The 21,542-nt window shown below is 43.9% G+C and overlaps 1 long non-coding RNA gene, 1 pseudogene and 1 gene segment (V, D, J or C); 1 reads left to right on the top strand and 2 right to left on the bottom strand.

Moving 5' to 3' along the window:
• Positions 1 to 11,934, bottom strand: part of LOC122443235 — a 24,727-nt gene extending 12,793 nt beyond the window's left edge. Inside the window, 2 exon segments of the V gene segment in view lie at positions 4,649 to 4,766; positions 11,552 to 11,934. Of these exon segments, the coding sequence occupies positions 4,649 to 4,766; positions 11,552 to 11,597 (164 nt within the window).
• The window catches only part of LOC122443271, a 26,276-nt gene continuing 13,782 nt past the window's right edge, over positions 9,049 to 21,542 (top strand). The window contains exon 1 of the long non-coding RNA XR_006269955.1: positions 9,049 to 9,262. This is a non-coding gene — a long non-coding RNA (uncharacterized LOC122443271). The remainder of the gene's footprint in view (positions 9,263 to 21,542) is intronic.
• Positions 17,727 to 18,477, bottom strand: LOC122443236 (annotated as a pseudogene).

The raw sequence follows: 21,542 nt of genomic DNA, 5'->3' as shown, positions 1-21,542 counted from the left end.
GTGAGGGATTTAACAAAAATGGCCCAACTGCCTCACTGTGAGATGGAATAATATTTTGGGGATCCTGAGGAACCTAGAAATTTGTGGACCAGTGTACCAGAGAGGAAGGACTTGGGCAAAAGTGAGAGAGGGAGAGAGATGAGGGCAAAGAGGTGTGGGGAGGAGTCACTGTGAATCCTGGACTGAGTTCTGATCTGTAAGTAAAGAGAGAAGACCCAATGAGTCTGGTAAACCTCCCTGAAGGGGCCTCCTTTGGGGCCTGGACCCTACTTGGATGACAGCCTCATCCTTACACCTTCAGCCTCATGAGGGATGGATGACCTTACTTAGGAAACCTGGTTCTTGAAACATCTTTTTACCTCTTGTCACATTCTTGCTTTAATCCAACTAAGTATTTTTTTTTTAGAATGTCAAGTTTAGATGCTTAATATATTAGCCAGGCACTCTTCATTCCAGAGACATGTGTGTGGTATTTATCTGTCTTCTGTTTATTTATTAGGGATTCAGGAATCTCAATGGAAAGAACTGTTTGCTCACGGTCTGTCAGCCTGTTTGTCTAGTTCCCTGTGCAATTGTTTGTGCTAGTGAAGTGAACCCAGCAGAAGATTTAATGGGGTCATTTCATAGCTTGTTCTTTCCTCTAGGATAGGGTTTATTTTATGCAAAGTCTGACTATATTATGGTAAGAAGTCAAAACATGGTTTTTGTTGACATAAAACATGTTAAGACATGGAAACACTGTGGCTGCAGACAGCTGTGAGGTTGCCTTACGTGGCCTCTCAGGGCAGTGCTGTCAATCCAGTAACAATGGTTGTGACTAAGTCAGTGGAACTCAAAAACTGCTACTGCTGCTGCTGCTGCTGCTGCTAAGTCGTTTCAGTCGTGTCCGACTCTATGTGACCCCATAGACGGCAGCCCACCAGGCTCCTCCGTCTGTGGGATTTTTCAGGTAAGAGCACTGGAGTGGGGAGCCACTGCCTTCTCCGGAACTCAAGAACAGGCTTCTTCAAATCTCTACAGAGATTTTCTCACCAGTTAAAATGAATTTTGTTAGTTCTTACCAAAACTGAGATCATTTTTAATGCACATCTGATGCTGAGCTATTCTTTTTGCTTGTTTTTTGTCTGCGCCAGGTCTTATTTTAGGCTTGTGGGATCCAGTTCCCTGACCAGGGATTGAATCTGGGCCTCCAGAAATGTGAGGGCAGAGTCCTACTCACTGAACCAACCCTCCACCTAAAATGAGAATCTTGAGTTGAAGTTATCATGCTGGCAGGACTCTCTGGCTCAGCAGATCACCTAGATTGTCTTAAACTCTTGAGCATTTTCAGGAATCCCTAGCTTCCAGCATTCATTCTGGAAATTTACAGGGTTGTCTGCAATGTGGAAACCAAAATCAGATACAATTCCTATCTCAAATTACTTTCAGTTGATTGAGAAGCAGGTAAGCAAAAAAAAAAAAAAAAATTCTATGTCCTGTCTGTACTCGCACTAGCCTGGACCCCAATACATGAAATGAGGGATCAGACTGGAATAGAGAGCTGATGCAGTTACCACCAGGGAAATTAAACCTGCTAGAATACTTTTTCCCCACCATTAAGATTTATTTTTGTTCTTTCATCTCCCTCTCCATTTCTATGGCCTGTTTATTAAGATGTTGCACCCCCAGTGCACAGGGGGCCAGCACCCAGTGTGCAGGACTCTGGGATGTTAGGGAGGAAGGCAGTGCTTACCTTCAGGCGGGTGTCCAGACCTACCCTAAGTGACGATGGTGACTACATCTGCCAAGACCATACAACTACTGTAACTATTAAACTCTGCATTTAAGTAGTTGTGTCTATAAATTGGGTTCCCCCAGTAGCTCAGCAGTAAAGAATCTGCCTGCCAATTGAGGAGATGAGAGTTCGATCCCTGGGTCAGGAAGATCCCCTGGAGGAGAAGATAGCAACCCACACCAGCCAGTATTCTTGCCTGGAAAATTCCATGGACAGGGGAGCCTGGCAGCTACAGTCCACTGGATTACAAAGTGTCAGACGCCACTTAGCAACTGAGCACCAGACACAATACACACAGGCCTGTAAATTATGAAATGACAAGGATTCAGTGTCCTGGCCACACCTCACAGACTGCCCAGCAGTAAAACATCCATCTCTGCCCACCTGCTGTGCCCACCACTGTCCTTCCAAAAAGTCTGCTCCCGGAAGTTGCAGACAGGAGATCAGCCTGAGAAGATGAGGGACTCTGTGCAATGGGCATGACTGTAGCAGGGACCACAGTGGCTCCGCATCCCGCTCATGAGCAGAGGAGGGTGGAGATGCTCCTGCTCGCTGAGTGGGTGGTAATTTCTCCTAGTCTCCTGAGCAGGTGAAAAGGCCACTCCACTGTCACGATAGCCTATTTTTAGAGAACAAAAAGACTTCCCCCAAGTGTCTGAAGTATGACTGACTGATGAATCGATTTCCCTGCTTTTGCTGTTGTTCAGTCCCTAGGTCATGTCTGACTCTTTACGACCCCAGGAACTGCAGCACGTCAGGCTTCCCTGTCCTTCACTAGCTCCCAGAATTTGCTCAAACTCCTGTCCATTGAGTCAGTGATGCCATCCAACCATCTTATCCTCTGTCACCTCCTTATCCTCTTGCCCTCAAACTTTCCCAGCATCAAGTCCTTCTCCAGTGAATCGGTTCTTCACATCAGGTGGCCAAAATATTGGAACTTATAGTTTCAGCATCAGTCTTTCCAAGGAAGGTTCAGGGTTGATATCCTTTAGGATAGATTGCGTTGACCACCTTGCAGTCCAAGAGATTCTCAAGAATCTTCTCCAAAACCACAGCTCAAAAGCATCAACTCTTCAGCGCTCAGCCTTCTTTATGGTCCAACTTTCACATTCATACATGATTACTGGGTAAACCATAGCTCTGACTATAGGGACCTTTGTTGGCAAAGTAATGTCTCTGCTTTTTAATACACTGTCTAGGTTTGTCATATCTTTTCTCCCAAAGATCAAGAGTCTTTTAATTTTATGAATGCAGTCACCATCTGCAGTGACTTTGGAAACCAAGAAAATAAAATCTGTCATTGTTTCCACTTTTTCCCCATCTATTTGCCATCAAGTGATGGGACCAGATGTCATAATCTCACATTTTTGAATGTTGAGTTTTACTCCAGTTTTTTCACTCTCCTCTTTCACCCTCATCAAGAGGCTCTTTAGCTTCTCTTTGCTTTCTGCCATTAGAGTGGTATCATCTGCATATATGAAGTTGTTGATATTTCTCCTGGCAATCTTGATTCCAGCTTGTGAATCATCCAGCCCAGAATTTGGCATGCTGTACTCTGCATATAAGTTAAATAAGCAGGGTAACAATATATAGCCTTGACATATTCCTTTTCCAAGTTTGAACCAGTCCATTGTTCCATGTGCAGTACTAACTCTTGCTTCTTGTCCTGCATACAGGTTTCTTGGGTATTCCCATCTCTTTAAGAATTTTCCACAGTTTGTCATGATCCACACAGTCAAAGGATTTAGCATAGTCAGTGAAGCAGAAGTAGACATTTTTTAATTCCCTTGCTTTTTCCTGTGATCCAGTGGCTGTTGGTAATTTGATCTCTGGTTCCTCTGCCTTTTTTAAACTCCGCTTGTACATCTGAAGTTCTTCATTCATGTACTGCTGAAGCATAGCTTGAAGGATTTTGAGCATAATCTTGCTAGCATGTGATATGAGTGCAATTGTATGGTAAGTTGAACATTCTTTGGCATTCATTTCCCTGAGTTGAGGTTATTAGCAAGAGAATATCCTGTACCCAGTTTCAACACAAACAATACACACAACACCTGCAGTATTTACAGAGTTGTCTGCTCTGATCCACAGGACCATCAATAGAAGGAATATCTTTTCAGGAAGTTCTCCTCCTGGAACTTGCTTAGGTAGCAGCATTTCTGGAGCAACTAGAAGGGATGGAAAAGTACAGGAAAGAGAGAATAAAGCTCCAGTCACTGAAGATGGAGTGTCTGCAGGTGAAACTCAGCAGAATACACAATCTTGGCCTGAATTTTAAAAACCAGAGACTAGCTTCCAGGTCGCACAGCCATCCATCAACAATGTGCCTTGGAATTTTCATTAACACATTGTAAAACATTTCAGCATATTTCTGAATTGTCATCAAAGAGTTAATGTCACTTCAAGGGATTCTATGCGATCTGCGGGATTGTGGGTGGGCTGAAAACAGGCATTTCTGGAGAAAAGCTCTTAGGTTCCTTTTTGAACTGTCCTGCCCCCAGATTCCTCTCTGTAAGGCAACCCAAGAATTCCTAGGTCCAATTGGCTCTGAGGAGCAGACCTGGAAGAGCTTTGACAAGACCTCTAGCATAGCACACTGGAGAGAGAAACAACACCCCCTTCGGGTCTGCCCATGGCTGGAGCCCCATCTGCATCTGGGTTTGTGCTCAGCTCCCCCTGCAGCCCTCCATCACTGTGTCCCTCAGAGCACAGTAGTACACAGCCGAGTCTGATGCTTGCACTGCCCGTTTCTGCAGGTGGAAGGAGCTGTCCTTCTTCACAAGAGTGGCCTGAAAACCTTCATGCTCTACCTTCTTGTCTGCTGTGAAGCCCTTCAGGAGGAGTTGAGGAGCTTTGTTGTGATGCTGGACATACCAGAAAAGATAGGGAGCTGAACCAGCAGTCTGGTAAGTGCAGTTCAGAGTCATGAGAGCCCCCTCTGAGACAGTCACTGGGCCTTCTGTCTGGTTCACTGAGTCACCATTGGTCCCTCCTACAAGAAAATCACTTTGTTATGATAGAAATGCACAGGAGAGGAGTTTTCAGCCAGAGAAGAAAAACAAAACTTACCTACAGTTATAAGAAAGTGAAAAATCATTAAGTTTTAGAATAAAATGTTACTTACTGAATATTAAGATGATCAGAAGAACTGAGTGAGTGACTGAATGCCTGAATGCAAAAGAAAACGGTCCTTGTTCTCTGGAATACGCCAGTCTAACGAATCTAGTCTCCATCTGGATGTTCCAGAAGCTCCTCACTCAGAAACGGAGAGCCCCTTTCTGCACAGCAGCAATATTCTGTCTTCTGGCTGCAAAGTAGGCAAGTGAATCCAGCTCCTGAACACAAGGAGGAACCGCATCTGAAGGAAGCCCCGCCCTCTGGTGGTGATTGTGAGAATTGCACCACAGTCGAGTCTGACCTCTTCCTCCTGATAACAGCTTGTGGGGTTACATACAGGAGAATGGGACAGGACCCTAAGAAGAGAGTCCTAAACATAAGCGTGCTTAGGGAAATATTCTATTATTACTTCCATAATTTTTTTTGGCACAGGTGTCTCTAGTTTCACAAGAAACCCCAGTTACAATTTCTAGATGGAATAGTCAGAGGTTTCTCCCTTGCGTATGTCTCCGATTCCCGTGGGTCAGAGAAGGATCCCTCTGTGTGGAAAGTGCTTCCTTCTCTCCCCAAGTCATTTCTCTGAAGTAGTTATATTCATGTTGACTCTGTCAACATGCCATGGAGAAAATTTTATCTAAGGCAGGTGTCAAATAACGTGTAGTTAAACGATAAGGTTATTATCCTTTTATCATTGAATGACAGATTTGTAAAACACAATAAAAATAAAATACATGACTTCCTTTTCACTGATAACGGTAGAGTTGATCTTCCAACTACAAAACTATTTTTGGACCTTGAACATCAGGTAGCACCGAGATAAGGAAAACAGATGATATGACCACAAACATTGCCCAGCTTACTTCATGGAGGCAGTTTCTAGGCACCAGTGCATGAGGGATTTACCACAAATAGTGCAGCTGTCTCACTGTGGGATTGAGACAGAATAGGAAAACAGAGATCCTGAAATACCTAAAATTTGTGGACCTCTGTACCAAAGGGGAGGAATGTTGACAAAAAAGAGAGAAAGAGAGAAATAAGCGCAAGGCAGGGTTTGGGGGAGAGAGTCCCGGGGTAGGGGTGGGGACGGGAGTTGGACCATCCTGGATGACAGCAACCTTACACCTTTAGCCTCATGAGGCACAGGTGACCTTACTTCGGTAACCTGGTTCTTGAAACATCTTTTTACCTCTTGTCACATTCTTGCTTTAATTCAACTAAGTATTTTTTTTAGAATGTCAAGTTTAGATCCTTAATATATTAGCCAGGCACTCTTCATTCCAGAGGCATGTGTGTGGTATTTATCTGTCTTCTGTTTGTTTATTAGGGGTTCAGGAATCTCAATGGAAAGAACTGTTTGCTCAGTGTCTGTCAGCCTGTTTGTCTAGTTCCCTGTGCAATTATTTGTGCTAGTGAAGTGAACCCAGCAGAAGATTTAATGGGGTCATTTCATAGCTTGTTCTTTTCTCTAGGATTGAGTTTACTTTATGCAAAGTCTAACTGTAATATGGTAAAAAGTCAAAACATTGTTCTTTGGTGACATAAACCATTTTAAGGCTTGGGGACGTTGTGGCTGCAGACAGCTGTGAGGTTCCCTCACACGGGCTCTCAATGTTGTCAGTCCAGTAACAATGGCTGTGACTAAGTCAGTTGAACTCAGGAACAGTCTTCTTCAAATGTGCCTTTTTTCACTACTGAGATTTTCTCCCAAGTTAAAATGAACTTTGTTAGTTCTTACCAAAACTGGGATCATTTTTAATGCACATCTGATGCTGAGCTGTTCTTTTTGCTTGTTTTGTTCTTTTGTCTGTGCCAGGTTTAGTTTAGGCTTGTGGGATCTAGTTCCCTGACCAGGGATCGAACCTGGGCCTCCAGCAATGTGAGTGCAGAGAGTCCCAGCCACTGAACCAACGCTTTCCCTAAAATTAGAATCTTGAGTTGAAATTATCATGCTGGCAGGACTCTCTGGCTCTGCAGATCACCCACATTCTCTTAAACTCTTGTGCATTTTCAGGAATCCCTCCAGCATTCATTCTGGAAATTTACAGGGTTGTCTACAACGTGGAAACAAAAATGAGACACATTTCCTACCTCAAATTGCTTTCAGTTGATTGAGGAGCAAGTGAGAAAAAAAAAAAATCCTATGCCCTGTCTGTACTCCCACTAGCCTGGACCACAGTACGTGAAATGAGGGCTGAGACCGAAAGCAGAGAACTGAAGCAGTTACTACCAGGGAAATTAAACCTGCTAGAATACTTTTATTTTCCCACCGTTAAGATTTATTTTTGTTCCTTCATCTCCCTCTCCATTTCTATGGCCTCTTTATTAAGATGCTGAACCCCCAGGGCACAGGTGGCCAGCCCCCAGTGTGCAGGACTCTAGGATGTTAGGGAGGAAGGCAGTGCTCACCTTCAGGCGGGTGTCCAGACCCACCCTAAGTGACGATGGTGACTACATCTGCCAAGACCATAAAACTACTATAACTATTAAACTGCATTTGAGTAGTTGTGTCTATAAATTGAGCTTCCCAGGTGCTAAGTGATAAAGAATCTGCCTGCCAATTGAGGAGATGAGGGTTTGATCCCTAGGTGAGAAAGATCCCCAGGAGAAGGGAATAGCAACCCACTCCAGTATTCTTGCCTGGAAAATTCCATGGACAGAGGAGCCTGGTGGGCTACATTCCACGGGGTCACAAAGAGTCAGACAAAACTTAGCAAATCACGCACACCTATAAATTATGAAATGACAATGATTCAGTATTCTGGCCACAACTTCAGCTTCAGCATCAGTCCTTCCAATGAATATTCACAGTTGATATCCTTTAGGATGGACTGGTTTGATCTCCTTGCAGTCAAGGGACTCTCACGAGTCTTCTCCAACCCACAGCTAGAAAGCATCAATTCTTTGGCACTCAGCCTTCTTTATTGTCCAACTCTCACATCTGCTAGGGTCCAGCCTCAGCATGATCCAGAGGTACCCCTAGGATGAACTGCGTCGGAGGGAGGGAGAGAGAGAGAGAGAGAGAGAGAGACCAGACTGGGGTGTGTGCAGCAGGGTCTGGCATTGCTTTATATTTTATTGTAGCTTTTATACCCTAAGTTAGTACATTTCTAAGGGGAGGTGAAAGATAAGCATACAAAGTTTAGTTTAACGTTACCTCAGTTTGTCCTTCATGAAACCAGGGTGTTTTCTGCATGCTTCTTTCTTTATGAGAGTCTTCTTTCATAGTGGATCTTTGTAAATTATCTTCTGGCCTTGGGGCCTATTAACATTTTATGACCTAGGTGAAGGCAAAGCTGTTTTCCGTAGTCTATTCTTTATTGCTCTATTTTGCCTTGAGCTTAGCAGAAAACAGAAAAGTTGCAGTCTCATGGTATAGCAGGTTGCAACATAGTAGAAATACAATCCTGTTAACACAAAGGTCAGTCTTTTTGCAAAAGTTCTCAGCTAAATTTATCTAAAAAGTTTACCACACAAAGGCTCTGTGGTTCCAGTGAGGCAGCCTCTGTTTTAGCACTCTTGATTAAAATTAACAATCCTAAACTCTTATTTTTCTAAATCTTTAACCATAACCACATTTAGAATAATATTTTTGTGTTCTCTAATAGGGCCTCCTCACCCCCTGAAGGGCTCTGTGACCATTAGGGCCTTTTGTGATCAGGTTCTTTATGCTGTTTATGATTAAGGTGTTGTGAGCAGCCATGTGCATTAGTACGCATTTGCCAAACAAGCCAGAGTACCAGCAGAAGGGTTTTTACTTGAAACACTTCCTTCATTCCTGGCCCCTTCGTAGGGAACCCGCGTCCAGGAGATTTATTCATTAGGGTTCTATGTTGGTCTTTATTTAGTGAAAGAGGAGCAGGAGAGCTCTCGGCAGGCAACGCAAAGATCGGCAACAAGACGAACAAGGACAACAGCAAGAGGGGGAGGCTACAGGGTGGGGTAGAGGCCGGGGTCAACCTGGAGGGTCCCTTGTAGCCTGAACAGCCTTGCGTTTCAGGTCTTCTCCTCATGACCTTGTCATGGGTGGGATGTCCCATAATGGCTCCCGGCACACATCCATTCATGATTACTGGGAAAACCATAGCTCTGACTATATGGACCTTTGCTGGTAAAGTAATGTCTCTGCTTTTTAACATGCTGTCTAGGTTGATCATAGCTTTTCTTACAAGGAACAAGCATCTTTTAATTTCATGGCTACAGTCACCATTTGCAGTGATTTTGAAGACCAAGAAAATTAAATCTGTCACTGTTTCCACATTTTCCCCATCTATTTGCCTTAAAATAATGGGGTTGGATGCCGTAATCTTAGTTTTTTTTAATGTTGAGTTTTAATCCAGCTTTTTCACTCTCCTCTTTCACCTGCATCAAGATGTTCTTTATTTTCTTTTCACTTTCTGCCATCATGAAGAAGGAATTCATAGAGCCAGGACTCCATCTCAGGCCTATCTGTGCTGATCGTGCTCGGCTGCCTCTCCAGTGGACTCTGAACTCTCTGCTTAGTGCCTATGGGAACAACAATGGAAGGATAAGAGCCCCTCCGGACAGGGGAATCTTGAAGATCAATCCAGGTTACTCGTTGCCTAAGAGGAAACATACTGTAATCACCCCTGTCTCCGGACAGGTCATAAACATTTTCCGTATCTATCAGGATGTAATCACAGGCTTATCGATTATTAACTGGTTGGAACGTGACCACAAGCTTATTGATTATTAACTGTTTGGAATGTAACTGCAGGCTTATTGATTATTGACTGTTTGAACACATAACACGTGAATGATGGGGTTATTGTAGTTGTATTTACCCTACCTTTCTTTATGTAAGTCTCAAGGGAATTGGGGTACTGGGTTTGGACACGTACACATGGGGTATAAAAGATTTTCACAAATGCTGGTCGGGGTCCTTGGCTAGGAGGAGACTCTGCCTTGGACCCGCTGGTGTAATAAACTGTACTCCATTATCTGCATTGTCCTTCTGAGTGAGTTTGTTTCCTGGAAACCACGGCTATAACAATCAGAGTGGTGTCATCTGCATATCTGAGGTTGTTGATATTTCTCCTGGCAATCTTGATTCCAGCTTTTGAGTCATCCAGCCTTGCATTTCACCTGATGTACTCCACATATAAGTTAAATAAGCAGGGTGACAATATATAACCTTGATGTACTCCTTTCCCAACTTTGAACCAGTCCATTGTTCCATGTGCAGTACTAACTGTTGCTTCTTGTCCTGCATACAGGTTTCTTGGGTATCCCCATCTTTGTAAGAACTTTCCACAGTTTGTTGTGATCCACACAGTCAAAGGCTTTAGCGTTGTCAATGAAGCAGAAGTAGATTTTTTTTTTTTAATTCCCTTGCTTTTGCTGTGATCCAGCAGATATTGGATCTGCTCTGGTTCCTCTGCCTTTTCTAAACCCAGCTTCTACATCCGAAATTCTTGGTTCATGTACTGCTGAGGCTTAGCTTGAAGGATTTTGAGCATAATCATGCTAGCATGTGAAATGAGTGCAATTGTATGGTAATTTGAACATTCTTTGGCATTCATTTCCCTGAGATGAGGTTATTAACAAAGAGAATATCCTGCAGCCAGTATGAATACAAACAATACACACAGCACCTGCAATATTTACAGAGTGGGCTGCTCTGATCAACAGGGCCCTTGACAAAAGTAATACCTTGTCAGAAACTCCCCTCTTGGAATTTACTTAGGTAGCAGCATTTCTGGAGCAACCAGAAGGGATGGAAAAGTCAAGGAAAGAGAGAATGAAGCTCCAGTCACTGAAGATGGAGTGTCTGCAGGTGAAACTCAGCAGGATACACAATCTTGGCCTGAATTTTAAAAACCAGAGACTAGCTTCCTGATCACACAGTCATCCATCAACAGTGAGCCCTGGAATTTTCAAAACACATTGTAAAAATTTTCAGCATATATAATCTGAATTGTCATTGAAGAGTTAATGTCACTTTAAGGGATTCTATGCCATATGGGGGCATGTGGATGGGCTGAAAACAGGCATTTCTGGAGAAAAGCTCTTAGGTTCCTCTTTACACTGTCCTGCCCCAGATTCCTCTGTCGGGCAACCCAAGAATTCCAAGGTCCTTGGCTCAGAGTATCAGAGCTGGAAGTGCTTTGACAGCACCTCTGAGAGAGAAACATTACCCCCATCTGGGTCTGCCCATAGCCGGAGCCCCATCTGCATCTGGGTTTGTGCTCAGCTCCCCCTGCAGCCCTCCATCACTGTGTCACTCAGAGCACAGTAGTACACAGCCGAGTCTGATGCTTGCGCTGCCTGTTTCTGCAGGTGGAAGGAGCTGTCCTTCTTCACAAGAGTGGCCTGAAAACCTTCATGCTCTACCATCTTGTCTGCTGTTAGGCCCTTCAGGAGGAGTTGAGGAGCTTTGTTGTGATGCTGGACATACCAGAAAAGATAGGGATCTGAATATGAGGCCTGGTAAGTGCAGTTCAGGGTCATGAGAGCCCCCTCTAAGACAGTCACTGGGCCTTCTGTCTGGTTCACTGAGTCACCATTGGTCCCTCCTACAAGAGAATCACTTCATTATAGTAGGAATGTACAGGAGGAGAGTTTTCAGCCAGAGAAGAAAAATAAAACTGACCTGTTATCATAGGAAGATGAAAAATCATTTTAGGATAAAACGCTACTTACCAAGTATTAAGAAGATGACCAGAACTGAGTGAGGGGCAGAAAACATTCTGGCGACAGTCCTTGTTCCCTAGAAACATCAAATCTAGCAAAGTTAGTCTTCAGCTGGATGTTCCAGAAGCTCCTCACTCAGAAAATGGGGACCCCTTTCTGCACAGCAGCAGTCATCTGTCTTGTGGCTACAGAGTAGGCTAGTCAAACCAGCTCCTGAATACAAAAAGGAATCGCATTTGAAGGAAGCCCCGCCCTCTGGTGGTGATCTTAAAGATTACACCACAGTCATGTCTGACCTCAGTTCAGTTCAGCAGCTCAGTCGTGTCCAACTCTTTGCAACCCCATGGACAGCAGCAGGCCAGGCTTCCCTGTCCAACACCAGCTCCCGGAGCTTGCTCAGACCCATGTCCATTGAGTCAGTGATGCCATCTAACCATCTCATCTTCTGTCGTCCCTTTCTCCTCCTGCCTTCAATCTTTCCCAGCATCAGGGTCTTTTCTAATGAGTCGGCTCTTCGCATCAGGTGACCAAAGTATTGGAGCTTCAGCTTCAGCATCAGTCCTTCCAGTGAATATTCAGAACTGATTTCTTTTAGGACTGACTGGTTTGATCTCCTTGCAGTCCAAGGGGCTCTCAAGAGCCAAGGGGTTCTCTTTTGAACACCATATTTCAAAAGCATCAATTCTTCGGCTCTCAGCTTTCTTTTTTGGTCCAAGTCTCACATCCATACATGACTACAGGAAAAACAATAGGTTTGACTATATGGACCTTTGTCAGCAAAGTAACGTCTCTGCTTTTTAATATGCTGTCTAGGTTGGTCATAGCTTTTCTTCCAAGGAGCAAGTGTCTTTTAATTTCATGTCTGCAGTCACCATTCACAGTGATTTTGGAGCCCTAGAAAATAAAGTCTGTCACTGTTTCCATTGTTTCCCCATCTATTTGCCATGAAGTGATGGGACTGGATGCCGTGATCTTAGTTTTTGAATGCTTAGTTTAAAGCCAGCTTTTTCACTCTCCTCATCCTGACCTACTCCTGACCTAGTCCTCCTGATGAGAGTTTGTGGGGTACACACAGGAGAATGGAACAGGACTCTAAGAGGAGAGCCCTAAACCCAAACCTGCTTTGGGAAATGTTCCATTATTACATCCATTATTTTCTGTGTGGTATGATGTCACTAGCTTTGCAAAGAATGCCAGTTAACAATTTTTAGGAGGGATAGTCGGAAGGTTTCTTCTTTACATATGTCTCCATGATTCCCATGGGTCGGAACAGGACCTGTCTGCATGGAAAGTGCTCCCTCCTCTCCCCAAGACCTTCACCTGAATTAGCTCTATTCATCCCCAAGACACAGCCAACATGCTGCTGGAATGTTGGAATGTTACATAATGTTGGAAACATTATCTAAATCAGGTCTCAAACAATGTGTGGCTGAACGATCAGGTGAATGAATGATCCCTGTGCCCTGTGCTGGGCTCAGTCACTCAGTCGTGTCTGACTCTTTGTGGCTCTAGAGACCACAGCCTGCCAGGCTCCTCTGTCCATGGGATTTTTCAGGCAGGAATACTAGAGTGGCTTGCCATGCTCTCCTCTAGGGGATCTTCCCAACACAGGGAATGAGACAGAGTCTCCTGCATCTCCCTCATTGCAGGTGGATTCTTTCCATATCTGAGCCACCTGATCATTTAAGGCAGTTTTGATCTAATGTGTGGTTGAATGAGCAGGTTATTACTCCTATCCATCATAAATGTCATATTTGTAAAATTAAAAAATAAATTGCTGTTACTTCTTTTTACTGATAAAGGTAGAGTTGACCTTCCAACTAGAAAACTGGACAAAATATATGAGAGAAGTTGTGGATCTTGGACATCAGGTAGCACAGAGATAACAAAAACAGATGAGATGAGCCAGGACATCACCCAGATTTCTTCATGGAGGCAGCTTCTAGGCACCAGTGCATGAGGGATTTAACAAAAATGGCCCAACTGTCTCACTGTGAAATGGAATAATATTTTGGGGATCCTAAGGAACCTAGAAATTGGTGGACCAGTGTACCAGAGAGGAGGGACGTGGGCAAAAGAGAGAGAGGGAGAGAGATGAGCCTAAAGAGGTGGGGGGAGGAGTCACTGTGAATCTTGGACTGAATACTGATCTGTAAGTAAAGAGAGAAAACCCAATGAGCTTGGTAAACCTCCCAGAAGTGGCCCCCTTTGGGGCCTGTACCCTACTCGGATGACAGCCACCTCACACCTTTAACCTCATGAGGGACGGGTGACCTTACTTAGGAAACCTGGTTCCTGAAACAGCTTTTTACCTCTTGCCACATTCTTGCTTTAATCCAACTAAGCAGTTTATTTTTTAAATGTCAAGTTTAGATGCTTAATATATTAGCCAGGCACTCTTCATTCCAGAGGCATGTGTGTGGTATTTATCTGTCTTCTGTTTATTTATTAGGGATTCAGGAATCTCAATGGAAAGAACTGTTTGCTCACTGTCTGTCAGCCTGTTTGTCTAGTTCCCTTCGCAATTATTTGTGCTAGTGAAATGAATCCAGCAGAAGATTTAATGCGGTCATTTCATAGCTTGTTCTTTCCTCTAGGATAGGGTTTATTTTATGCAAAGTCTGACTATATTATGGTAAGAAGTCAAAATATTGTTCTTTGCTGACATAAACCATGTTGAGGCATGGAAACGCTGTGGCTGCAGACAGCTGTGAGGTCGCCTTACACGGGCTCTCAGGGCAGTGCTGTCAATCCAGGAACAATGGTTGTGACTAAGTCAGTTGAACTTAAGAACTGCTGCTGCTGCTGCTGCTGCTAAGTCGTTGCAGTCGTGTCCGACTCTATGTGACCCCATAGACGGCAGCCCACCAGGCTCCTCCGTCTGTGGGATTTTCCAGGCAAGAGTACTGGAGTGTGGAGCCAGTGCCTTCTCCGGAACTCAAGAACAGGCTTATTCAAATCTCTCCAGAGATTTTCTCACCAGTTAAAATGAATTTTGTTAGTTCTTACCAAAACTGGGATCATTTTTAATGCACAACTGTTTGCCGAGTTGTTCTTTTTGTTTGTTTTTTGTCTGCGCCAGGTCTTAGTTTAGGCTTGTGGGATCCAGTTCCCTGATTAGGGATCGAACCTGGGCCTCCAGCAATGTGAGTGCAGAGTCCTACTCACTGAGCCAACCCTCCAGCTAAAATTAGAATCTTGAGTTGAAGTTATCATGCTGGCAGGACTCTGGCTCAGCAGATCACCTAGATTGTCTTAAACTCTTGTGCATTTTCAGGAATCCCTAGCTTCCAGCATTCATTCTGGAAATTTACAGGGTTGTCTGCAATGTGGAAACCAAAATCAGATCCAATTCCTATCTCAAATTGCTTTCAGTTGATTGAGAAGCCTGTAAGCAAAAAAAAAAAAAAAAAAAAATTCTATGTCCTGTCTGTACTCCCATTAGGCTAGACCCCAATACATGAAATGAGGGATCAGACTGGAAGTAGAGAGCTGATGCAGTTACCACCAGGGAAATTAAACCTGCTAGAATACTTTTATTTCCGCACCGTTAAGATTTATTTTTGTTCCTTCATCTCCCTCTCCATTTCTAGGCCTGTTTATTAAGATGCTGAACCCTCAGGGCACAGGTGGCCAGCACCCAGTGTGCAGGCCTCTAGGATGTTAGGGAGGAAGGCAGTGCTCACCTTCAGGCAGGTGTCCAGACCCACCCTAAGTGATGACGGTGAGTGCATTTGCCAAGACCATAAAACTACTATAACTATTAAACTCTGCATTTGAGTAGTTGTGTCTATAAATTGGGTTTCCCCAGTAGCTCAGCAGTAAAGAATCTGTCTGCCAATTGAGGAGATGAGAGTTCGATCCCTGGATCAGGAAGATCCCCTGGAGGAGAAAATAGCAACCCACTCCAGTATTCTTGCCTGGAAAATTCCATGGACAGGGGAGCCTGGCAGCTACAGTCCACTGGATTGCAAAGTGTCAGACGCCACTTAGCAACTGAGCACCAGACACAATACACACAGGCCTGTAAATTATGAAATGACAAGGATTCAGTGTCCTGGCCACACCTCACAGACTGCCCAGCAGTAAAACATCCATCTCTGCCCACCTGCTGTGCCCACCACTGTCCTCCAGAAAGTCTGCTCCCAGAAGTTGCAGACAGGAGTTCAGCCTGAGAAGATGAGTGGCTCTCTGTGCAATGGGCTCGATTGTAGCAGGGACACAGAGCGGGGACCAGAGTGGCTCCGCATTCCGCTCAGAAGCCGAGGAGGGTGGAGATGCTCCTGCTCGCTGCGTGGGTGGTAATTTCTCCTAGTCTCCTGAGCAGGTGAAAAGCCCACTCCACTGTCAAGATAGCCTATTGTAAGAGAACATAAAGACATCCCCCACGTGTCTGAAGTATGACTGACTGATGGATCGATTTCCCCTGCTTGTGCTGTTGTTCAGTCCCTAGGCCATGTCTGACTCTTTACGACCCCAGGAACTGCAGCACATCAGGCTTCCCTGTCCTTCACTAGCTCCCAGAATTTGCTCAAACTCCTGTCCATTGAGTCAGTGATGCCATCCAACCATCTTATCCTCTGTCATCTCCTTATCCTCTTGCACTCAATCTTTCCCAGCATCAGGGTCTTCTCCAGTGAATCAGTTCTTCACACCAGGTGGCCAAAATATTGGAACTTCAGCTTCAGCATCAGTCCTTCCAAGGAACGTTCAGGGTTGATATCCTTTAGGATTGACTGCTTTAATCACCTTGCAGTCCAAGAGACTCTCAAGATTCTTATCCAAAACCACAGCTAAAAAGCATCAATTCTTCAGCACTCAGCCTTCTTTATGGTCCAACTTTCACATCCATCCATGATTACTGGGTAAATCATAGCTCTGACTATAGGGAACTTTGTCAGCAAAGTAATGTTTCTGTCTTTCAATACACTGTCCAGGTTTGTCATATCTTTTCTTCCAAAGATCAAGAGTCTTTTAATTTTATGAATGCAGTCACCATCTGCAGTGACTTTGGAGCCCAAGAAAATATAATGTATCATTGTTTCCACTTTTTCCCCATCTATTTGCCATGAAGTGATGGGACCAGATGCAATAATCTCACATTTTTGAATGCTGAGTTTTACTCCAGTTTTTTCACTCTCCTCTTTCACCCTCATCAAGAGGCTCTTTAGCTTCTCTTTGCTTTCTGCCATTAGAGTGGTATCATCTCCATATCTAAGGTTGTTGATATTTCTCCTGGCAATCTTGATTCCAGCTTGTAAGTTATCCAGCCCTGCATTTCACCTAATGTACTCCACATATAAGTTAAATAAACAGGCTGACAATATATAGCCTTGACATACTCCTTTTCCAAATTTGAACCAGTCCGTTGTTCCATGTGCAGTGCTAACTGTTGCTTCTTGTCCTGCATATAGGTTTCTTGGGTATTCCCATCTCTTTAAGAATTTTCCACAGTTTGTTGTGATCCACACAGTCAAAGGATTTAGCATAGTCAATGAAGCAGAAGTAGACTTTTTTTAAATTCACTTGCTTTTTCCTGTGATCCAGTGTCTGTCGGTAATTTGATCTCTGGTTCCTCTGCCTTTTCTAAACTCAGCTTGTACATCTGAAGTTCTTGGTTCATGTACTGCTGAAGCATAGCTTGAAGGATTTTGAGCATAATCTTGCTAATATGTGAAATGAGTGCAACTGTATGGTAATTTGAACATTCTTTGGCATTCATTGCCCTGAGATGAGGTTATTAGCAAAGAGAATATCCTGTACCCGGTTTGAATACAAACAATACACACAACACCTGCAATATTTACAGAGTGGGCTGCTCTGATCCACAGGGCCCTTGACAGAAGGAATATCTTTTCAGGAAGCTCTCCTCCTGGAACTTACTTAGGCAGCAGCATTTCTGGAGCAACCAGAAGGGATGGAAAATTAAGGAAAGAGAGAATAAAGTTCCAGTCACTGAAGATGGAGTGTCTGCAGGTGAAGCTCAGCAGGATACACAATCTTGGCCTGAATTTTAAAAACCAGAGACTAGCTTCCAGGTTGCACAGTCATCCATCAACAATGTGCCTTGGAATTTTCATTAACACATTGTAAAATATTTCAGCATATTTCTGAATTGTTATCGAAGAGTTAATGTCACTTTAAGGGATTCTATGCCATCTGGGGGCATGTGGATGGGCTGAAAACAGGCATTTCTGGAGAAAAGCGCTTAGGTTCCTTTTTGAACTTTCCTGCACAAGATTCCTCTCTGTAGGGCAAACCAAGAATTCCTAGGTCCAATTGGCTTTGAGGAGCAGACCTGGAAGAGCTTTGACAAGACCTCTAACATAGCACACTGGAGAGAGAAACAGCACCCCCTTCCGGGTCTGCCCACAGCCGGAGCCCCATCTGCATCTCGGTTTGCGCTCAGCTCCCCCTGCAGCCCTCCATCACTGTGTCACTCAGAGCACAGTAGTACACAGCCGAGTCTGATGCTTGCAATGCCTGTTTCTGCAGGTGGAAGGAGCTGTCCCTCTTCACAAGAGTGGCCTGAAAACCTTCATGCTCTACCTTCTTGTCTGCTGTGAAGCCCTTCAGGAGGAGTTGAGGAGCTTTGTTGAGATGCTGGACATACCAGAAAAGATAGGGAGCCAAATCAACAGTCTGGTAAGTGCAGTTCAGGGTCATGAGAGCCCCCTCTGAGACAGTCACTGGGCCTTCTGTCTGGTTCACTGAGTCACCATTGGTCCCTCCTACAAGAGAATCACTTTGTTATGATAGAAATGTACAGGAGAGGAGTTTTCAGTCAGAGAAGAAAAACAAAACTTACCTACAGTTATAGGAAAGTGAAAAATCATTAAGTTTTAGAATAAAATGTTACTTACTGAATATTAAGATGATCAGAAGAACTGAGTGAGTGACAGAATGCATGTTCGCAAAAGAAAACGGTCCTTGTTCCCTGGTATACACCAGTCTAACGAACCTAGTCTCCATCCGGATGTTCCAGAAGCTCCTCACTCAGAAACTGAGAGCCCCTTTCTGCACAGCAGCAATATTTTGTCTTGTGGCTGTAAAGTAGGCAAGTGAAACCAGCTCCTGAACACAACGAGGAACCGCATCTGAAGGAAGCCCCGCCCTCTGGTGGTGATCGTGAGAATTGCACCACAGTGGAGTCTGACCTATTCCTCCTGATAACAGCTTGTGGGATTACACACAGGATAATTGCATAGGACCCTAAGAAGAGAGTCCTAAGCATAAGCGTGCTTAGGGAAATATTCTATTATTACTTCCATAATTTTTTGCATGGCACAGGTATCTTTAGCTTCACAAGAAACCCCACTTACTGTTTCTAGATGGAATAGTCAGAGGTTTCTTCCTCGCGTCTGTCTCCTGATTCCCATGGGTCAGAGAAGGATCCCTCTGTATGGAAAGTGCTTCCTCCTCTCCCCAAGTCATTTCTCTGAAGTAGTTATATTCATGTTGACTCTGTCAACATGCCGTGGAGAAATTTTTTTTTTAAGGCAGGTGTCAAATAATGGGTAGTTAAATGATAAGGTTATTATCTTAATTTAGCATGGAATGACAGATTTGTAAAACACAATAAAAATAAAATACATGACTTCTTTTTCACTGATAACGGTAGAGTTGATCTTCCAACTACAAAACTATTTTTGGACCTTGAACATTAGGTAGCACAGAGATAAGGAAAAGAGATGAGATGACCACAAACATTGCCCAGCTTACTTCATGGAGGCAGTTTCTAGGTACCAGTGCATGAAGGATTTACCAAAAGCCCAAAATAGTGCAGCTGTCTCACTGTGGGATTGAGACAGAATAGGAGAATGGAGATCCTGAGATACCTAAAACTTGTGGACCTCTGTACCAGAGGGGAGGAATGTTGACAAAAAAGAGAGAAAGAGAGAGAAATAAGTGCAAGCCAGGGGTTGGGGGGGAGAGTCAGGAGGAGTTGGACCATCCTGGATGACATCAAACTTACACCTTTAGCCTCATGAGGCACAGGTGACCTTACTTCGGTAACCTGGTTCTTGAAACATCTTTTTACCTCTTGTCACATTCTTGCTTTAATTCAACTAAGTATTTTTTTTAGAATGTCAAGTTTAGATCCTTAATATATTAGCCAGACACTCTTCATTCCAGAGGCATGTGTGTGGTATTTATCTGTCTTCTGTTTGTTTATTAGGGATTCAGGAATCTCAATGGAAAGAACTGTTTGCTCAGTGTCTGTCAGCCTGTTTGTCTAGTTCCCTGTGCAATTATTTGTGCTAGTGAAGTGAACCCAGCAGAAGATTTAATGCGGTCATTTCATAGCTTGTTCTTTTCTCTAGGATTGGGTTTACTTTATGCAAAGTCTAGCTATAATATGGTAAGAAGTCAGAACATTGTTCTTTGGTGACATAAACCATTTTAAGGCTTGGGGACATCGTGGCTGCAGACAGCTGTGAGGGTGCCTTACACGGGCTCTCAATGTTGTCAGTCCAGTAACAACGGCTGTGACTAAGTCAGCTGAACTCAAGAACAGTCTTCTTCAAATGTGCCTTTTTCACTACTGAGATTTTCTCCCAAGTTAAAATGAACTTTGTTAGTTCTTCCCAAAACTGGGATCATTTTTAATGCACGTCTGATGCTGAGCTGTTCTTTTTGCTTGTTTTGTTCTTCTGTCTGCACAGGTCTTAGTTTAGGCTTGTGGGATCTAGTTCCCTGACCAGGGATCGAACCTGGGCCTCCAGCAATGTGAGTGCAGAGTCCCAGCCACTGAACCAACGCTTTCCCTAAAATTAGAATCTTGAGTTGAAGTTATCGTGTGGTAGGACTCTCTGGCTCAGCAGATCACCTAGATTCTCTTAAACTCTTGTGCATTTTCAGGAATCCCTCCAGCATTCATTCTGAACATTTACAGGGTTGTCTATAACGTGGAAACAAAAATGAGACACATTTCCTACGTCAAATTGTTTTCAGGTGATTGAGGAGCAGGTGAGTAAAAAAAAAAAAAAAAAAATCCTATGCCCTGTCTGTACTGTACTCCCACTACGTGGACCCCAGTACTTGAAATGAGGCATCAGACCGAAAGCAGAGAACTGAAGCAGTTACTACCAGGGAAATAAAACCTGCTAGAATACCTTTATTTTCCCACCATTAAGATTTATTTTTGTTCTTTCATCTCCCTCTCCATTTCTAGGCCTCTTTATTGAGATGTTGAACCCCCAGGGCACAGGGGGCCAGCCCCTGCGGGGAGCCGACCTGCTCAAAGCCCAAAAAGGTCCTGGGAAAGCCTTGAAAGAGGCCATTCCCTGTCCCGCCACCCCATGATAAAGTAGTAAAACATTTGCCGGGTCTCCTTTGTTCTTCCTTGAGAAAAACATAGTAGTGACCTTCACTTAGTAGTTTATCTTGGAATGCCAAAAACAAGATGTAAGCTTCTGTAATCACTTAAGACAAAGAATTGTATTGATGTGACAAACACCAGATGGCATTTTTATGAACTATGTTTTATGCTTGTACTAGTATAAAGGTAGCTGTTTTACTCAATAAAATCGCTGACTTGCCTCATGAGCATTCAGCCCTCTCGACCCCATTCTTTACTTTCAGTTCCTTTTTCTCAGGCTTCCGTGCTGTTGCGACCTTGACTTGTTCTCTTTGCCGGGTGGTCCCAGCAAGCACCCAGTGTGCGGGACTCTAGGATGTCAGGGAGGAAGGCAGTGCTTACCTTCAGGTGGGTGTCCAGACCCACCCTATGTGACGATGGTGAGTACATCTGCCAAGACCATAAAACTACTGTAACTATTACACTCTGCATTTAAGTAGTTGTGTCTATAAATTGAGCTTCCAGGTGCTAAGTGATACAGAATCTGCCTGCCAATTAAGGAGATGCAGGTTCGATCCTTGGGTCAGAAATATCCCCTGGAGAAGAGAATAGCAACCCACTCCATTATTCTTGCCTGGAAAATTCCATGGACAGAGGAGCCTGGTGGGCTACAGTCCACAAGGTCCCAAAGAGTCAGAT

The sequence above is a fragment of the Cervus canadensis genome, chromosome 6 (genome assembly GCF_019320065.1).
Source record: "Cervus canadensis isolate Bull #8, Minnesota chromosome 6, ASM1932006v1, whole genome shotgun sequence".
NCBI lineage: Eukaryota > Metazoa > Chordata > Mammalia > Artiodactyla > Cervidae > Cervus > Cervus canadensis.
The sequence above is the reverse complement of the archived record's forward strand: the minus strand, read 5'-3'. Positions and strand labels throughout refer to the sequence as shown.